This window comes from Haliaeetus leucocephalus, unplaced genomic scaffold (assembly GCF_000737465.1).
Source record: "Haliaeetus leucocephalus isolate CR32 unplaced genomic scaffold, Haliaeetus_leucocephalus-4.0 Scaffold130, whole genome shotgun sequence".
In the NCBI taxonomy this organism is placed as follows: domain Eukaryota; kingdom Metazoa; phylum Chordata; class Aves; order Accipitriformes; family Accipitridae; genus Haliaeetus; species Haliaeetus leucocephalus.
Window position 1 is genome coordinate 3046176 of NW_010972566.1, and position 15098 is coordinate 3061273.

The 15098-nt window shown below is 40.0% G+C and overlaps 1 protein-coding gene across 1 annotated transcript in view; it reads right to left on the bottom strand.

The window, feature by feature from the left end:
• The window catches only part of SLC35F1 (solute carrier family 35, member F1), a gene marked incomplete at its 5' end in the record, with an annotated part of 106414 nt that overhangs the window by 34757 nt on the left and 56559 nt on the right, over positions 1-15098 (bottom strand). The window contains one exon of the mRNA XM_010585863.1: positions 5205-5364. Coding sequence (XP_010584165.1) covers positions 5205-5364 — 160 coding nt within the window. The remainder of the gene's footprint in view (positions 1-5204; positions 5365-15098) is intronic.

The window sequence follows — 15098 nt, forward strand, 5'->3', positions numbered from 1 at the left end:
CATTTTAACAGTTTCCATTCAATACCCCAGCAAAATCTAGCAGAGGCAAAGGGAGAGTATTATCCTTGCTGTAGATAAGAGAATCTGAAAGAATCTGAAGAATTTGTAAAAACATATAGAAACCAAGTGGCATTCTTCAGTGACTAATCCTTTTTATTTTATTATCATTACTTTTTTTACAGAAAGAATGTGACTCAGCTATATAGAGCAGTTTGCATCTCATCTTGAATTCTTACTGGACTAAAATATGTCCATTATTTAGATGTGGAAACAACTGAAAAATTCCGTGTACCTGTGAAATGAGTGAAGAAATCATTACAACACCAATACTGACCCCATTCTCACATGAAGTTGTTTGACAAGAAAGAGAGGAGGAAGGATGGGGTGTAGACAGGGCGATGATAATGACAGATTTTTTAAGAGGTTCAATTAACATAGTAGTACCTAATGCATGCAATGAACACCAAGATGTATTTTCAGTACCTCCAGGTATATATAATCACTAAAACATTGTATTATCAAAGACTGTTTGAAACCTTTTTAAGTCTTGGAGGCTTTTATTATTGGCGGGTCAGGGAGGGCCGCAGGGAGATCAAGTTCTGGCTTGAAAACTGAGGCCCTGGCATTGCAAACTGACGCATGCGATTCCCTCTGCACATATGGCTTGTTAAATGATTTCTACAAGAGCTACAGCTTCACAAAGCTGTCAGACATTGCTGCAGAACCATATTCCGAAGGGCTGGCTATAATGGAATTTCCTTTGAAAAGGTTCAGTAGAAATGCTGAAGTACGAGACTATTTTTTTTTTAAAGAAATCTAGTTTTCTTTTAAAATACCTCTTGATTTATTTTTTTGAGTTCCTGCCTTTTTAAGTTTTATTATTATTGATTTGTAAATTACACACTGCAGTAAATAAAAATGGAAGCCAAACATTCTGAATGGTTCAAAATTATCTTTTCTACATTTTTCTTTATGGAGTTCTCTTAAGCCTTCAGTTTTCATTCCGAACTACAGCGCTGAAATTTCCAGGGAGATGAAATTTATGAAAATGAGAAAGGTCATGAGAGGAGAGACCAAGGGTTCATTTATCCAGCATTCTGTCTCCAACACTGGCTATAAGCACTAGAAAAGTATAAGTTGTTTAGGCACAAATAGGAATGGGGTGAAGTTTACAATACTCACAGTAATGCTCTCTTAATCTCCAACATTTTTCTGTTCAGAGGAGATGTGGCTTCTGTGTGTTTAGCAAACATTACTAGATTTCTCTTTCACGTACTCATCCAGTCTCTCACTGAATTTCTGTTATGCATGTACCTTGACTGACGGCATGTTTATATTTGACCATTTATCTTTTTAACATTTGGTACTTATTTTCCTTTTAGCCTTCTTTCGCAATCAGCCACGGAAGATGCCCTTAATTTAAAATAAGCATCAGCACTTTACAAAACCTCTTCATACCCCTGATGCATTTGATGTTCCACAGTGGCTCCAGTCATCTCTCACTGAGCTCACTCATTTGGTATTTATTACAGCTACTCACTGACACTTCGGGGAAGCACTGCTGAAAAAACTTTTGACCTTAGAGCTTGGCTGTGCTGAACCGCCGAGACAAAAATATCATCCTTTTGCATCTGTGAAACAAAGACGGCTCAGAGGCTGAGCGTTTTCATAGAGATGGGATGGCCCCGAGCACCACACCGCGACGGCTCTCCCCACAGCACGCTGATGCTCGGAGTGTGAGCCTCAACCTTCACGGCTTTCCCAGAAGAGGAAACCAAGATCTGGTCAGAGCACGGTCTGCCCAGCCCAGGACCCTCTTCTGGCACTGGGCAGCAGAGGGTGGCTGAGGAGAGCATAAAGAAATAGGGAAGCACAGCGGGATTTTTATCAGCCAGTTCTCAGTAGATCAGGGATTTTCTGAGATGGAAGTTGCATTAGACCATCAAACTTAACAGATCTTGAGGGATTCTTCGTTAATTTGTGTAGTCCGTCTATTTTTGGCCTACTATTAAAAAGTAATTAATGGTTTTAGCTTTTAAGCCTGATACCTCAAAATTATATTGGGCATCCCATAATTTTCTGATTGTGAGAAATATTTAAGAATCACTCTGTATTGACCCTCTCCATACCACTGAAGACTTCATGTACCTTTATCGTATTCTGTCTCTTTCTTGCCTTTTCTGAAAGATGAAAAGTCCCAGTCTGCCTACAGTCTCTTCATCCTGAAGCCATTTTATGCCTTCGAACACCTTTCTCACCTTTCTCCATTGCTTCTATAGGCTTATTTTCTGGTCATTTCTTTTTGAGATGCAGTGGCTAGAGGAATACATGGTACTCAAAAGGTTAGTGCATCAAAACTTTATATACTGGCATTAAAATGTTTTATACTATATTTTTGGTTTCTTTCCTAATAATGCCTAGCATCCTGGTTGTCAAATGCCTTTTCTTTGCTTCCTCAAGAGGCTGACTTTGGAACTTTCCCCCAAGATTGACATATCCTAATAGACATATTTTCATGGATGTAAAATCCACATGCATCTACTGGTTTCATTGCTAAGGAAGTATGTATCAACTGACTAGAGGCATTCCAAAGACTTTTAGGTTAATACAGTTGTCCTTGACAAATTTAATGGTGTAGGTCATTCTTCTGAAGAAACACAACGCTTAGCTTGGTAAAACACACTTTGCATTAATCATTCTTAGCATATTTAATGTTCTCTGGAAGCAGAAGTCATACAGTCCAGAGGGGAGTTGATCTTTTGGGGACTAGTTATAGTACTATAGCGTATCATAAATCATTTAAATATGAACTATGTCTGACACGATTGCTTTTCACACTCTTACTAGGCCACTTTGCCACATTTTCACCTTAACCCCCCCGCATTAAGAGGTGTTTCTCTTTCTTTGCTTTTGGTTGTAATTACTGATGATTGTAATATCTAAAAGGCAGTCTCAATGTGTCCCATCTTAGATTAAACGTACACTCATATTCTTATTAACAGGACTGAAGTGAGTGGTTTTCAGAGACTGGTAAGCTAAAGCTGTGAAGCGCTTTGAAAAATCTGGGTGAAGCACTTAGACCTCTGTGTCTTAGACCTCTGGGTATTACAGGAGCACAAGTACCAAGGTACCTCAGGGTTATTAGTTCCGTAAAGTGTTATTTTAAGGTATACTTGGCATGTAAGGTGATAGAGCACAAAGTACTTGATAATAATTGCTTTCCCCATTGAGTAATGTGCAAAACATCAGTCAGGATACACTAAAAAGAGGTATACTACCATATATTTATTGAAAGTTGAGAGCATGCCTGCGCATTATATCTAATTCCTGCAGATAGCTTGGAAAATACCTGTTAATCTCACAGTGATGCATTTTAAATTCATGTTCCCGTACTGCAAGAGTTGGCAGGCTAGACTGCTGTAGGCAGTAGGTGCCTAGCAAAGCCTTATGGCACTTCTAATACAGTAAATAGTACGGTCAACAGGGGCACACAGGTGTCAACAGATCTTGTCCCCTAAAATAGAGGATAAACAGAGGAGTTTACAGAGGACTAGTACAGCATCATTGTTTTTGGTGTACTCCTTTCTTTTGTTTGCCCAGTCCTAGGAAAAATCCTATAAATGGTGTGGAACCCCTTAATGAAGAGTTTCAAGATTTTTTTCTTTTGCTGCCAATACTTCTTTTTATTTGTGGATTTTTAATGTATAGTTCTACCCCTTCAGATAAATTAAACCAGCTCATCTATTTTACTCTGTTAAAGACAACATCATTAATAACATAATTTTGCCACTTAAAAATAAAAAGGTGCAGTCTTTCTGTGTAGCAATAAGCATGGACACAGTTTTTCATGCGTAGGTCCGAATTAAAAGGCAATAATGCATGTTAACAGATTTTTCTGGACAGATTTACCTAACAGCTATACCCTTGCTTTAGTAATGAATACGGCAAACAATATCTAATTATTGCATTTGCACGGCAAAAAGTCAGTGTTCTTCAATCTGTTCCTTGACCGCTGAGGTCCATTGCCCCACATGGTCCTGCTGATCTACAACTCACCCGCGTTAGCATCTTACTCTCTAGATTACTGGGACACGGGATATTTCCTCTGGAACCCAAGGTTCAAATCCCAATCCCTCTGAAATCAGTCATTCCCAATGCAGTTTTGGCTGGCTGATTTCATAGTACAGAGTATATTCTTTCCTTTTTAGCTGGGGCAGGGCTATTTCTGGAGGAGTCCTATGAACTAAAAGTCTCCTTTTAGGATAAAGGACAGGGATAAAAGGGGGCAGGGAGATATGGTGAGTACTGTCACAAACTCCCTTGTTTTATATAGTAGCATCCTGGCAAATGCAGTTCTTGCAGCACTTGCATTTGTATTCAGAAAGCCGAGTCAAGAATTTTAAATCCCAGTGTATTATGCTCAGCTCACAATTCAGTGCTTTTAATTAAGAATGAAAACTGTGCCTAATTGACAATCTTTGAAAAGAATTTCCAGCCTTCCCACATCATTTGGGTTGACACTAGAGAAATCAATGTGACAGAGGAAGTTGATCGATGACATCTAACTCTGTCTGGTCTGCATTAATAGCTACACACACATTATTCATATGATGCCACACATCAAAAAGAACATTTTACACACAAGAAGGTTCTTTTCAACAATGATGCAGGCAAATCCCAAACCTTTACTCTGAGACTGTGTGCAAAACTCAATTGCTACAGTTAATATGTAGGTTCAGTGTCTTTTAGCATCTACCCAGCGACCCCGCCTCTGTACAAAAAAGGAGCAAAGTTGAGAAGTAAGAGTACACAGTGGACGTGAGAGGTGCTTATGACTCAAAGATGTAGCCAATTTGGAAAGGAAGCAGCTGAGGTTTGCAGTCAAACAACTAAGCCAAAACAGAATGAAACTGCAAGTATTTCGCTTGTCCCCCCAGCCTACACAGAGGGTAACCTGTGTTGCAGAGACAGGGCCCATGCTGCCCATTTGCAGCAGTGTTGACTTCTAAGCGACGCCCCATTTTTGCTCTCTGTCCCTTCTGATGAATAAGCAACTTTGAATGGTGTGGTGCTTTGGATCCATGAAGGCATAGGGATTCTTGGCGATTTTCCTTTTTGTTTTTTTTTTTCCCCAATCTGACATGTTCTGGTCAGCAGTTTCTCTGCACAGAACTTGGTCATACAACCCATCTGTCCTTACTCACCTGCTCCTTGCTGTCTCCCAACGAGGACATCTGCTCCTGCCATGCAGCCCATGCCCAGAATGCAGACCACAATCCCAATGAAATGTACTGCCTTGTATCGTACCAGTAAGAAGAACCAGGAGAGCAGTATCACCACTGGGATGACAAAACAGTCTAGGAGCTGTCAAGAAAGAGAGGAAAAATCAACACATCAACCTGCTAACACTTTGTCCTAAAATACTAGGATAGATTCCAGCAGAGGGGAGCAGGGTTTAGTTAGTAACAGCACATCCTACAAGACAGAAAGTGTATTCAAGTGGTTATGTGACCCATCAGACAGAGGATAAGACTATTCTGTTCATGACTGTTCCACGAATTCAGGAGAGCTGTTGCTCTATGGCAACACCCAAAAGCACTGCCTTGCTCTTGGATTCAGATGCATATTTCAAATCCATGGGAAGGAAACCTGGGCCAAAATAGAGTCACACCACTCCATCTGGTCCTCACCTCTGGTGATTAATGGACAAAGACTGAGGGCGGTTTTCCTGCAGTCTAGACATATGCTTTAATTCAGTCATTTCAGGTCCAATTAGCAGGAATGATCATAACGCATAAGTTGACCACATGTATTAAATCTGGCCATATAAATCAAGGGGTTTCTGCATGCAGAATACTTATGAAAAATCTGCCCCCTGTGGGGACTGTTAACTCCTTGAAAATACAGTCCTATATGCCTCTGAAGGAAAAATTAACAACCAAAACCCACCATGCCTGCAGTGCAAGAAACTTAGTCTTCTTGCCAATAGACCCTGGGTGAGAGCTTTCTCAAAAAAGTGTTATGAAACACAATCTTTAACTGTTTTTTTCAGAGACACCCAGCAATAAACACAGAGAACCTGTGATAAAAAAAGAAACACACCAAATGTTCGTGAGAGGACCTTGAGATTTTCAAAATAAAATTTATTCTAGAAACTACCACTATGTCACCAGGAAACAAAAATCCTGGGTAAGAAACACTCAAAGAAATGACTTTAACTCACAGTTTTCCAACCTCATCACAGTTTTCCACTACTTAAAGTGTGGCTACAAAGAAGATGGAGACTCTTTCTTCCCCAGAAGCCTCATAGAGAAGACAAGGGGCAACGGGTACAAGTTGCACTGGGAGAGGTTTCATCTCAATATAAGAAAGACATTTTTTACACTGGGAACAATCAGTCAGTGGAACAACCTCCCCAGGGACGTGGTAGAGTGCCCATCACCAGAGGTTTTTGAGATGCAGTTGGACAGGGTGCTAAATAATCTCATCTAGGCTCCCTTTCCCACAAAAGGTTGGACCAGATGATCTTTGGAGGTCCCTTCCAAGATGGGCTGCTCTATGAGTCTAACTTAACTGGTAGTTGACGTCAAAACAAGGTGGAGGAGAAGCTCACATGGGCAGGCACCTGTATCATCTTGGAGAAAGCAACCAAAATCTGTCACCAGTAAGAGCCACCTTTACCTGGCTCAGTGCACATGGCTTTCCTTCCATGCTGTCCTCCTGGAGTCACCAGTAACCAGTAGGTTATATCAAGTCAACTAACTTTGCACTGGAGAAGAGGAGGCACCCTTACACTTAGAGCTGGACGTGAGTAAAATAGGACCAGCCAGTGGTACTGCACAGTCTGCCACCGCCTTCTTCAGGTGAGCACCTAAGATTTGAGCACCCTCTTCCCCATACATACGCAGACACATACCACCTCGGAGACAACTGTGCCCAAGACAGAGCAGAAAGCCTTATACAACAGTTAAGCACAGAGGTGTTTTAAGAAACCACTTATTAAGTAAGATGGTAAGTGTCTGCAAGCATCTTTCCGTTTTTTTTCTGTGCAAAGGTGAGTAAGTGAACCTCAGCCGTTACTGGACCAACTATTCGATTTCATAAAATCAGTAGCTTCGGTCACTCATGCAAACAGGATTTAAGATTAGATTTAAGAATATGAAGATGTCACCTTTAAGCCACTAACTACTGTCTCTCAAGAGACACAGAGTGACCCAGAGGATAGTTTTAACCTCTAACATCTGGAACCTCTTGCCCACCTTTACACACAGGACATGACACTGCCTGTTCATTGTGGGACAGGAGCTCTGATGAGGGCTGCTTTACTTACTCTGGGCTAAGCATACAAAAAGAACATTTTCTTGTGAATATGAGATATATTATGTGACTTCAATAGCCAGTTTTAAAAACTGTTCGTACCCACAGCATGTGGACTTCAACATACAAATTCCCACTAACAGTCTTTTAGGGGAAGATTTTAAAAATTCCTTTTATTCCATAAATATTTAAACATACCTATGCTTTCAAGTATGTGAAGATGTGTCTTTTAAGCACTAACATGAAAGGATGCATGAACAGAACCTGTCACAAACAAACAACACTGACAGCAGCTGGAAAATGCCCCTTTGGGGCTGGTAGTCCAAGGTCTAATCCACAAATCACTATTTGGAGTACTGCAGCATCAATAGATATAAACATTAAATGTAGGTAATGTTCATTGACATTATACAGTTCTTGAATTGTGCTTTTTTATACCTATAATTAAACAATGGGGTAGACAGAAATAAATTGGATTACTACAATATAAGCAGTAAGATAACGCAGTATATATTGCTTAACTATTTTTCAGGTACTGCTTTACATTTCATTTCTCTGGGAATAAATTCACTCTGCTTTTCTTTTTTCCTCAGATAAACCTGTCTAGTGGAAGAAATATGCATATATATTCTACAGACAAAACATGTGAGATTGTGGATTACCTGATCTGCAATAGGGCTTTCTTGTTAATTTTTTTCCTTGGTTTCTCTTTCTTTTGTTTGTTATTAGTTATTTCATTAGCTAGTCATTATACCTAATTGTAATTTTTCTGACATAAAGCTTTTACAATAACAAAGATAAATTTTGCTTAGCTTGAATTTCATTTATAATACATAAAGGTCAGTTGTTTACCAGTATTTCCCCAAGAATCATCTTCAGTGTTTTCCTTCTTTTTAATTGCTTATTCAAAAGGTACTGCCTATACCCTGTCATTATGTTAAATTAATGAGCGACCTGATTCTAATCAATGTTCCTGTTAATCACAGAAATTATCAGATGTCGCTAAACTAAAAGAAAACATATTTCCTATTTTGCCATGGGAAGATAATACAACTGATAGGAGTGTGTGGTGCAACCAGGTTCTTTGCCACATTTATCCGTGGTTTTCTTCATCACAGCCCTGAATTGGGCTGCTTTAGAAGACAGGATAAAAAAATATATAAACTATTGATATACCATCCTACAGAAATGCCTTTCTATCATAAAAATGCTGTGTTGTTGTAGAGGTTGAAGATTATTATTTGACCCTAAAAGATATCACACTGCATCTAAGTCTGTTGATGATACACAATGTTGAAAAGTGTTTCCTCTGATTACTTGTTTGTTAAATTACATTGACTCTGTTGTACTTGTGAATCATAGACAAATACTCTCTTGCTAACAGTAAATACCCAGTCTCTGATCTCACAAATTCAGCATGTGTTTGCACATCTATAGCAGGAATGTACTGTTAGTCATTGGAAAGGAGAGCTGGCAAGCTTTAGAAGAAAGGTCTGTAATATAGAGAGTGACCTGCTGATCTGCAGCGATATCAAAAAGAAAAAAGCTGGTCAGCAAACTCCCTATGGGAGCAGCTGAGCTGAATCTCCCTTTTTAAACATTCATTGGATTTTTTTTTTTCCCCCCGTTATAAGCCCTTTTTTTCACATTAGGGGTTTCTCATTAGCACTGCCCTCCAGCAAATTATGCAGAGAATCAGCTGCACTCTCTACTCAGCCTTACTCTCCAGAGCAGAGGGATCAGTAAAATCAGCATCGTATCCGTCCAACCTTGTATGGTCAAGTACCTGTGATGGCTACTGAATTTCAGCATGCGACCTGCTAAGTTTAATACAACAGCAAGTGCTATATCCAGTAAGAGGCACACCTTCTGACACTTGCTTTGTTTTTTTCAAAGGAAGAAAGGGTTTGCTGCCCATTCGAGGGCTCTTTCTATTCCAGTTTTCACAATACCATACACGCTTGATTCAGCTGTACGAAAGCAGCCGAGTTGTGAACCCTCCCAGAGCTGGCTGCCGGCTGCCAAGGGAACTGCGTGGCAATTATGGTATCTTGTGACTGAAACCTTCTGCAGGGAAGGTGTGGATGCTAGTAGCATTTCTGACAGGGTTATTTCAAGCAATTAAAATAAAAAAGGAGCATTTTTGTTACCTTTCGTGTTTCTATTTGCTATCTCATCATAACTTAATCACTTTCTTGCTTGGTTTTTATATAATCACGGAATTAATTTAAAAACTATTAATTTTTTCACCCAGCCAAAATGTAGGGTACTTCAGGTAGGGAGACGGGTGAAAGAATCAGTTAGTGTTGTCATTTGTTTAAAAAATGTAAAAATGTTTAATTTCCATGACACAGAAGAAATAAAAGCCAGAAGACTGACTGCTGCCAGTCTGAAGCCTCTTTAAATCAGTATTTTGCACACAAGAGCTCTAATTTTTTTCTTGGGGCCACATGACCGATGCTTTTATAACTGTTCCTATCGGTTCCTTTAATCTGTTCTTGGGATTTTCTCTTTTTCCCTGCAGATGCAGAAACTCCCTCAAAACTTTCACTAGTGAAAGACCTTCACCTACATCTGACTTGCACACACCAACACCTGAGATGAGGATTATCACAGCTCCAGCTTTCTGTGTACATAGAAGGAATTCAGCGACTTCTTGAAGTTATGTTAAATGGAAGGTGGTGGTCACATCCAACCCACAGTTCCTCTGCTTTTAACTCTCTACACATGGACACTCTTTACTACCAACATGAGTAACTACATCTTGACTCTTTTTAAAAAAAAAACAAACTTAGGACACAGCTCTTCATCCTCCCCTCTCATTAAATGCACTCCAGCAGTGCTTATGCAAGATCTGCTCAAATACCAGGAAGAGTTACCAACAAACTGACCGCTGAACTGGCCTTTCCTGCAACTGCTTTCCTCCTCTGATTTTACATACCACTGTCAGAAAAAGATCATTCTAAGACAGCAGACAGCTCTGCCAGCAGTCACGTGTTTCTGCAGAAAAAAACTATTTTCTGTTTTGCTTCTCTTTAAGTAAGATGACTGGATATGGGCTTTGAAGACCATTTTCTCAAGGTTACTTATTAGAAGCTTCTCCATGTCACCAGCTGTAAGCTATGCAGGGGATTAGATTTTGGCCTAGGAAAAATCATGGATGTCTCCTGCAGAAAAACTTCTGCTTTTTCATTTCACCTGCAAGAATATGCAAAATGGGCACAGAACGCCAAAATCTCTGCTATTCTAATGGGCACAGGTCCACTGACTTCAATGAGATTTTGCATATTTATGTTAGTAAAAAGTTTGGCACAAGGTGAATTTTGCCATTAGAGGCAGGAGCTCTGGATGCTGAGAGCTCAGTTGACTCCAAAAGCATGTACAGAGACTAAGGATGCTGTAGGGGCTGGTTTGTGAGCCACAGGTAACAGTTAAAAGAGAACAACAACTTGAAGTGCAATGATAAATCAGATGCAAGATACACCCCACAGACTCTCACAATATAAATGTATGGTATGCAACACTTCTGCACAATGCTGATCTGCAAACCTTATTAACATTGCAGTATTCCCTCACTGCCCTGAAGCAAAACAGGAAAGTATGGTCAATCTTACATGCACAGGATGGGGGGAGGAAGGGAAGGAGTGGTATTTATCTCTGGTTTTGAGATATTTCGTGTTAGTGGGCACTGGACAAGGTGGATCAACAACTTCAATATTGCACATCCCCTGCTCCTCATGTCCTAGATTTGCTTCAAAATTATCCCAAACCTTCTGCCTCAACATACACTGAGTCCATAGGGACCAAGAACAAAGCAAAGTCTATTGCCATCCAGCATTCCTATAATAAGCACTTACTGCTGACTCCTTTCCTTTTCTGGTGGCAGTTGTTCAGGTATGAAAACTGCCAGAGGTAATTGGGAGTATGATGTACTGCTGAGCCTCACAGTGATCTAAGAGTAGCTGAGAACATCAGCATCGTAGTTTTATTGTCTGTCTCCTGGTGTCTATAAATCCCAGCTTTTACTACCTTTGTTTTCATCATGCCAATCAAAGGCTTGATTGCCCAAGGAATAAATTACCAGAGAAATCGCTAATTGGAAACATAGCTCTCTCTTTGACAGTGCCTTATTTCTTGTGACATCGTATGTATATTCTACAGTACCACTTTGCAAGGCATTGCAGAAATAGTCCAGATTTCTATGTGATGTCATAACACAGAAAAAGGATAACGACCTCTAGAGAGTGCCAGGCAACAGTGTAATGTGCAGGTGAACAGAACACCATATTGCAGAAAGGAGAGCCAATTAATGTGGGGATGACGGGGAAGAAGGGAGAGGGCAGCCTGCCTCTTAACGCAGCTTGATATGATGAGAAAGCACTTACCTGGCAGCAAAGGTTACAAATATTAGTATCATAACAGGCTTAGTGGAAGACATTATGGGCTTGGTAGGATGTACGTGTGCAGTACACTGTAAATGCAGTACAGGGAAGTTGAAGTCAAAACATAGTTTCAAACAAATTAAATATCTAGATGTAAATAACTGCAAGAACTTCAGAATCTTTTAATTCCCTCTGGGGGAACTAATTTTGTCTGCTGTGTAAAAGGTGTCTCTAACAGTAGTTAAAACACCCTTCCTGAATAGTTATTAAACTTACCACAGGCCTACGCCAGGGTTGTTTTAAAAAACATTAGGATAAATATGGAAAGCATTACCACAGGCAGTCCTGAAAGTTAAGGGTATAGTTTTAAAAAAAAAAGTCCATGGGATCAGGTGCTAGTGTACATGGGAACATTTAATACACTTTCTGCATTTGCTACAGCTGACGTGCAAGAAGGCTGCAAAATCTAGTGCAAGTTAGACTAATGCATCAAAGAGAAACTAAAGATCATTTTGCAAGTTTTTGGCCATCTGGGAATCAGGACACATGCATTTGAGAGCATTAAGAGTGACTGATCTCTGGCACTTCTTGAAATATGTGGTTTTGGATATCAAATTGATCCACCAACAAACTACTGTGCCTTTTACCTGGTGTATACTCAGTTTTTAAAGGTACCCTCTAGAGAACAGTGTTCACTTACTCCTAGCCTGAGCATTTTCATGGCTGTGGGAAGCTTGAGTTTCCATTTCCCCAGCTAAGATGGAGTTAACTCAAGCCCTTTCTGTGGGCTACTGTTTTAACAGCTATGACTTTATGTAAAAGGTAGCTTTACCCCTGCAATTTGGAAAACACTCCAGGCTTTCTGTAAGCACTTGAGGCATGCTCAGATCACATCAAACAAATTGAGTTCCTCAGGGTACTTTGATGTAGGCATACTTAGCTTTTGAATCTTAAAATGGAGGCAGGTATTCAGGCATCTGTCTCCATCAATACAGAAGCACTCTGGGCATGCAAAGAACCAGAACTTAAAGCTACCAAAGAAGGAGCAACCTGAGAGGTTCAAACACATGTTCTCATGTCCCAAGATTGTGCTCTGAGCAGCAGGTTAGTACCCACAGACCAGGGGATGTTAGATGTCTATGACATTTTAGGTATGTACACAATTAGGTGTGGGTTTCTTGGATTGTTCTATTAAATCTAGTTGTCCCAGGATTGCACTGCAGGTACCTAAAGGGTACTTTGCATTTTATCCTTAGCAATTGACCTACACCTTGATGTCTGAAACACGAACCGTGTATTGGTTTTCAATCAAATTTTTTTATGTCACCTAGTTTATAAGGGAGGTCTTCTACTTTTAGGTTTTGGGTGTTTGTTTTGGTTGGTTTTTTTTTTGTTTTTTTTTTTTTTTAACAGGGAAAATTATGCGTTTCTAGGCTTCACAGTACTTTGTTTTTATGTTATGATGGAGCTGAGTGCCACGTTCTCAGACAGTAACTATAGAGTACATGAGGATTTGAAATAATCAGAAGCACACCCAAAAGTAAAGGTTAGGTACCATATTCATTTCTGATTTTTGCCTTTGTGGCCTCGTTCACTGTGGTTCTGAAGGCATCTGGTGAAAGACGTATAAGAAGGTTTATTAGAAAATTCTATTTTCCCAGACCAAAACCAAATGGGAGTTTTAAAGGCAAGTATAGGAAAGACTCGGGTGTGAAACAGTGGGAAAAGTAGGCACGATTTTCGGTCTTTTCCAGGAACCATGATGAGATAATGTCAATTACAAAAAAAGATGGAGTTTAAACTAGAAACTTTGAGAGTCCTAAGAGTTTAAAGCTACTCAGCAAACAAAGCTGTTGAGTGCTTGGAATTTTTTGGTGAAAGCAGAACTGCAAATCAATTGCAATAAAGGTATATTTTTACAGCTAAACTTTGGCTTTTTGTTGGGAGCAGCTTAATGTTTTTTGCCTAAAAGCACCACAAGTCCAGTACACTCGCATGTTAGTTTTGCATGACAGAGCAAAGATATCATGTGGAAAAAAAGTGTAAGTTGTAAAACTGATTTCCTACTAAAATGGTCCATGTACCACCACTATAAAAATACTGCAAGATTTCTCATTTACTGAAGCGACAATTTCAAAACCTCTTATATTCTCCCACACAAAAAAGCCTTGGTGTAAAACCTGTTGAGAATAAAATCCCCTGGAATTGACTTGAGTGGCTTGATTCTCAATCAATGTATATATCAGCATAGCTCCCACAGCCTTCAGTCAAAGCCGTGCTGATTTGTGGTAGATAGCAATGGTCTCAGGTCTCAGTTCTAAAAGGATCCGAATACTTCTTGCTACGTGTCAGTGAACATTTATGGCCTCAGAGGTAGCGCTCTTGCTGGATCAGGCCTTTCAGAAGATGCTCTTGAGAGAGTGGTCCTGCTTGCTTCTTCAGAAATCAGATTCTAGGAAAAGCTTGGGTTTTTTTCATCTTTTACTTTCCATTTCTTCAGTCTTCATTTCATCCCATTATGCACTTTGACCAATGCTGTTTCAGGCTTCTTCTGTTTCATCTTTAAATGAAATAGCGTGTTGTTTGGCTACATTTCAAAAAATGTGTCATTTGATTCAACATCTTAATGCATTACCTCATACTCATCCCATTCTCTGTATCTTTGGCCTTGTCTACACTTAGAAGCTCATTCAAATTAAGGCACGAAGTGAATTTAAAATGCAACAGGTATTCCCAGTCACACCATGTGTATCCGAGCAATCCAGGACAACTATGGGAAAAGGAGACACTTCTTTCCTTTTACTCCTGGAAAAAAGCTTGACGGCATCTGAGCTTCTCTCTCTTCCTTCTTTCAAGCTATGTGAGAAAGAGACCTGAACTCCGTTGTAATCTTTTTGTGGAAGAGGTCTAAAATGGACATGACACTGTCTCTGCCCTATGACACTTCTCCTGTTCCACCCTTCCTCTCTCTCTCAGTCTAAAAAGAGACCGTGGCTCATTTCAGCTAATTCCCTGCCGACACACAGGCAATGCCCTTGAACTCTCTTGCCTGCTCCCTCCTCACACTGTAGTTTTTCATCTCTCACACTAAAGGCCGTGCTCATTGCAGAAGAGCGGGAGGGTTTGCATCTTCTGGAATCGGTGTTTTGTGGGTCCTGCCAGATGAACCTCTGATACGTGCTTGTTGGTGGCTGTGGGAGACAGGATTTAATGACCTGGATCATCTTGCTCAGTCCGTTATTCCTACTTGCTATGAGTGCACATGCAAAAGAAGCAATTTAGCTTTTGCTTTTCTCTTTGAGGCTTTTAGTAGCTATAAAATCAGACAGTGTGAGGTTTATGTGGATTTATGCTTTGCTCTATACTGAGTAATCTGATTTGGAAAAGTGTTAAAAGCAA